This window comes from Nanorana parkeri, unplaced genomic scaffold (genome assembly GCF_000935625.1).
Source record: "Nanorana parkeri isolate BGI_ZX_2015 unplaced genomic scaffold, ASM93562v1 scaffold1157, whole genome shotgun sequence".
Classification (NCBI taxonomy): domain Eukaryota; kingdom Metazoa; phylum Chordata; class Amphibia; order Anura; family Dicroglossidae; genus Nanorana; species Nanorana parkeri.
In genome coordinates, this window is record NW_017307425.1 from 138,077 (window position 1) to 143,862 (window position 5,786).

At 45.4% G+C, this 5,786-nt stretch overlaps 1 protein-coding gene across 1 annotated transcript in view; it reads left to right on the top strand.

Annotated features, from left to right (window-relative positions):
* KIF19 (kinesin family member 19) overlaps positions 1 to 5,786 on the top strand; it is a 46,362-nt gene that overhangs the window by 35,857 nt on the left and 4,719 nt on the right. The window contains exons 13-16 of the mRNA XM_018568227.1: positions 54 to 324; positions 1,695 to 1,816; positions 3,115 to 3,278; positions 4,444 to 4,549. Of these exons, the coding sequence (XP_018423729.1) occupies positions 54 to 324; positions 1,695 to 1,816; positions 3,115 to 3,278; positions 4,444 to 4,549 (663 nt within the window). The remainder of the gene's footprint in view (positions 1 to 53; positions 325 to 1,694; positions 1,817 to 3,114; positions 3,279 to 4,443; positions 4,550 to 5,786) is intronic.

The window sequence follows — 5,786 nt, forward strand, 5'->3', positions numbered from 1 at the left end:
CCCCCCCCCAATACACACTCGTCTTATAATGCCATCATCTTCTTCCCACACAGCTGGAGCTGGAAAAGAGATTTAAGGAGATTCGTCAGAGAGCCAGGCGTCTGGAGGAGGTTTTACCGAAGAGGATCAGCTCGGAGGAGCAGAGGGAGGTCCTGAGTCTTCTGTGTAAGGTGCACGAGCTGGAGATCGAGAACACCGAGATGCAATCGCACGCCCTGCTGAAGGACAACATGATCCGCCAGAAGAACTACATGGTGCAGAGGTTCGAGCAGCATCGCTGCATCTGCGACGAGATCATCAGGCAGCAGAGGCGGATCATCGCAGGTAGATCTGAAAACATACAGGAGGGAATTCATCAAAACTGGGGCAGACAAAAACTGGAGCAGCTGATGCCTGGTAACCAATCAGCATCTCTTTTCAGTTTGTTCAGTTAAGATTTGAAAATGAAAGAGAGAAGCTGATTGGTTGCCATGCACGGCTGATCCAGTTTTTGTCTGCTCCAGTTTTGATCAATTCCCCTCACAGTATTTTTTATATCGGTTCAACTCACAAAGCTTTACAAAGGCCCTGTGGCTGTAATTTTGCAAATCTCATTGGACTCAACTCATATTTTATATAAAGAGCCCCCTTTATATCTGATATAAGCATTGATCGTCTTTTTAGTGATGTAACCACTGATAATTTTTTATTAATGACATTGGGGAGGGTGTTAACAGCGATATTTCCGTGTTTGCGGATGACACCAAAATAGGGAGGGTAATAGACACGGACTTAGACACTATAACATTACAGGAGGACCTGGATAAAATAGGGGGAGGGGCATTAATGTGGCAGATGAGGTTTAATGTCGATAAATGCAAAGTAATGCACTTTGGAATTAAAAATAAACAAATGGGTTATACAATTATGGGTATGCCGCTGGGGAAGTCAGAAATGGAGAAGGATTTGGGGGTCATTGTAGACCACAAACTGAAAGGTAGTTTGCAGTGCCAGGCTGCTGTAAACAAAGCTAGCAGGGTCTTGTCCTGTATTAAAAAGGGGATGTATTGCAGGGACAAGTCTATAATTTTGCCACTTTATAGATCATTGGTTCGACCTCATCTGGAGTACGCGGTCCAGTTCTGGTCACCAGTACTAAGAAAAGATGTCCTTGAGTTGGAAAAAGTCCAGCGAAGGGCAACCAAACTAATTAGGGGTATGGAGGACCAGAGCTACGAGACGAGGCTACTAAATTTAAACATGTTCACATTAGAGGTGAGGAGATTAAGGGGGGATATGATTTCCATGTACAAAATGTTTAATGGTGGCAGCAACATTAGCGATAAACTGTTTAAAATTAACTCCGTTACAAAAACTAGAGGCCATCACCTAAAATTGGTGGAAAAAAAATTCCAGCACAAGGGGCGAAAGGGGTTCTTCACAGTAAGATCAGTTAGGGTCTGGAACTCACTGCCACAGGCGGTGATTTCAGCAAATAATGTGGAATTGTTCAAGAAACTTTTGGACGATTTCTTAAGGGACCGTAATATACAGGGGTACAGGTAATATACAGGGGTACCGGTAATATACAGGGGTACGGGTACTCCTAGAATGAGATCCTAATAGGTTGGACTTGATGGACTAATGTCTTTATTCAACCTCAAATACTATGTAACTATGTAACCCATGGCCATACTATGCACATCATTTTTCAGATCACAACTTGACTGTCCCGCACCGTCTGGAGGACCTGTATGAAGTCTACCTCCGCGAGCTGGAAGAGGGCACTTTAGAACGGACTAGTCTCATTGACAGGACTTCAGTTTTGGCTTTGAAGGTTCGTTCAGCTACTAAATCTACACACTCGTCTTTCTGTGGCAGGAGATCCCACTCAGATTCTTAATTCTCCCACTGCAAAGCCATGGAACAGTACTGGTGGGAGGACATCCAACCACTTGACTTTCTGAACCTCAGAAGGAGCCACCAGTCCTTCAACACACAGACCTGGAAGCTTGTTAGAAAAGATGTTGACCTCCCTTGGTGGGAAGATGTTGACCTGCCTTGGTGGGTAGATGTTGACCTGCCTTGGTGGAAAGATGTTGACCTGCCTTGGTGGAAAGATGTTGACCTGCCTTGGTGGGAAGATGTTGACCTGCCTTGGTGTGAAGATGTTGACCTGCCTTGGTGTGAAGATGTCGACCTGCCTTGGCGGGAAGATGTTGGCCTGCCTTGGCGGGAAGATGTTGAAATGCCTTGGTGGGAAGATGTTGAAATGCCTTGGTGGGAAGATGTTGACCTTCATTGGTGGAAAGATCTTGACCTGCCTTGGTGGGAAATCTTTACCTGCCTTGGTGGAAAGATCTTTATCTGCCTTGGTGGAAAGATGTGGACCTGCCTTGGTGGGAAGATATTGACCTGCCTTGGTGGGAAAATATTGACCTGCCATAGTGGGACCAGCAAATGCTATGATAGGAATTCACCACAAATCGCCCAAATCTTAGCTTTAAGGCATGCTCTGCATAGATCAGGGCTCGAAAATGAGTCTTGTATGTCGTCAACGAATCCCAGTCTAATTTAGCAAACATACAATGTTTACATAGTTGCATAGTGAGGTTGAAAAAAGTCCATCGAGTTCAGCCAATAGAATAATTCAATATAAATGTATAAATACTTTATTTTTAGGCTTGACATAGCATGTAGTACTTTAAAGAACACATGGAGCCATTTACATTGGTCCCTGAGCCCAAAGGAACTAGGATCTGATGTCCTTTTTGTGACCATGACAATCACGCATATAGACATGAGGACTGGAGGGGTCAGACAATAGTTACCCTACTAATATGTATCAGTTTGCTTTATGTTTTTATATTACGATTATGTATTGTGCCGACAACTTATGCAGAGCTTTACATACTGCACATACACACCAGTCTCTGCCCCCAAAGAACTGACAATGTAAGGAAGTTATCACCCGCACACGCGTACACATACACACACACGTACACATGCACACTTTGGGTCTAATTTATTCATTTAATTGCTACTTAGTTGAAATGTAATCAGTTTTGCAGATACAAGGGGGTTCTTGTTGTTTGATGCGTTGCACTCAGCAGACCTTTAACCTCTCCATTGCAGGACAGCCAGAGCTCCCTGCCGAAAATCCTTCAGATCACAGCCGAGGAGACCTCCCAGGAACCGGACTCGGACCAGGAGAGCGTGAGGACCTTCGGATCCGACAACAGGAATCTCAATTACAGGGACCGCAGAATCTTACCGCGACTTCTGTCTGAGGCTGAGAGGTGAGAGGAAGTCTTTGCAGAAGGTTTTCTGTGTCCTGTTTCTGCCAAAGAGATCCTCAGCAGCGGGGTAACTATAGCCAGGCGGCTGCTATGGGGGCCGGGGGTGGAAGGGGGCCCCATTAGGTTGTTGTGACAAAATTAAACATAGAACATGTGACGATAACACAGCACTGTATCATTATGGGTTGCAGTTGATGGAAACCCTCATCCTCTGTAACATCTGCAGGGTAGAAAAGCTGACAGAGGAGTCTTTGGTGCCACAACTCAGAGAGGTCATCAGCGGGGGGCCCATCACATGTTTGCTATGGGGCCCCGTGATCTGTAGTTACGCTCCTCATCCTCACCCCCGGCATCAGGAATTCTCCTAAAATTCTTTAAAGGGAACCTGTCATTTGAGCATGCACATTATTGCAGCTGCACTTTGAAATGTTCTCATCCTTGGCTGAAATTTGCATTGACATCATCGCTGGCGGCCCTTCCTGCTTGCCCCTTCTTTGACATAAGATCAAGTTTGGCCGGGAAGGGCCAGCAGGCTCCTGAAAAGTCACAGTACCTGCCTTGAGGATCACATTAAAGAACGCATCCCCGGCATCCCTTTAGGTATGCATCCCTGCTGGCCACTGGGTGCTGCAGACTGAAGCTGTGCATTCTGCTCATTACCAGCTTGAGTAGATTCCAATGGAGTGTAATGAAGCAACTGATTAGCAGACTGCACTGCTAAAGTCTGCAGCAGCCATTGACCAGCAGGGATGCACATTTAAAGGGATGCTGGGGGATGTGTCCATGCCTACAATGCTCGGGAAGCACAGTGCAGTGACTAACGACAGCCCAGAAGATCATCCCCACACATGACGAAGAGCAAAAAATGACTGCTGGCACAGAGAGTAAATGGCTGTGAGAGATGGCCCGACAACAGTACGGATAAGGAGGAGAGGGGATGGTGATGATTGAAGTTGTTCAGACAGGAAAAGAAGGTGGGTTCAAGATGGCTGCTGCAGCTTCGAAGGGTTATAGTGAGGAGATGCAAATTTGCAGGGAATTGAGAGGAGTCAATTTCCACGCAGGAGAGAGCTAAAAGGAACTGAGGCTCGAGTGTAGGTCCAGACCTGACTTCTTTATCCTTGTGTGTACATTGATGTTAAAAATGTGATCCTTTCTTCAACAGCGATACCAATAAAGTGTTCAAAACCAGCCCTCGCGCCCGTTACTTTAAGAACTCCACAGTGGTGACTCCGCCTCCAATTCACGTGAACGGGATGGTCAGCAAGGAGGTGAGTGATTCGCTTTCTCAGTTGTAGAAGTAGAGTAGAAGGTCTCAGATTTGGAGATATTGAGCTGTAATATAACAGTTTAATGATACATGGAGATCCCCTCTAAATAAAACTACAGCAAGATGCGCTCCTCCTAGGAGGTCCTTGTAGATAACTCCACTCCCAAGCTTCCCCTTCACCAATCACAGTGCACAGCCTCTGCTGAGACCTAGGCACAATGGTGCGATTTTGCCATTTGGTACAAGCTCCGCCCATTGTGTCATGTGATTAAAAACAAATGCTATAGCGTGCTCTTGGAGGCAGCATTGGGGTTTGCTTTATTTGCAGAGAATGACAACTGTACAGAGGCCCAGACAGGAGAATAGAGACCACGGTGTCATTGTTTCCTGAACTATGAAGAGACTTGTGACTACACATGTGCGATTCGTTTCATTACGAATCAAAATTCGGGGGGAATTATCCGAAATTCGGACACAGCCGCATCGCCGAATCCCAATGCATCCGAATGTGTCCAAATCCCAGATTTCGTTTCCGAATTTCAGATCCCCGTCCCAGTTTCATTCAAAAACTAAACTGAATCGGACATGTGACTTTTCTGGCCAATCGGATGTTTTTTTTCGGCTTAATGCATCAGAATGGATCTGAACATGAATTTTGGTTACAGCAACATGGGAGCCATATACAGTATATACATATATCACTAAAGTGGAGGCTCCCAGACCCGAATGGCATTCGGGATCCGAATTTCCAAATTGCATTGGGGAGCTCCAGAATGCAATTCATAAATTCGGATCCGGAATGCCATTCGGGTCTGGGAGCCATATATATATCACTAAAGCTGGGGCTCCCAGACCCCAATTTCATTTGGGAGCTCCCGAATGCAATTTGGAAATTTGGGACCCATTCGGGTCTGGGAGATTCAGCTTTAGTATTAATATCTGTAGATGGTTTTCTGTGGTATTCTCAATAAATATTCGTAAACTCGTCCGAAACCTTAACCGAATTTTACCGCAGATTACATGTCTACTCGTGTTTGCGCACTTTGCCGGTATCTTGCCAAAGCTGCACCTCTTATGGCTGGCAAAGTATGAGTATCCCGGGGGAAAACCTCTCTGCAGCCAGAGTACTGTTGCCATGGCTGCATTGAATTTCTTACAATATTTTTGCAGTTATTGTACAAGGAAAGATAATTTTTAATGACTTTAAATGACAAAATGGCCGGTTTATAAGTTATATG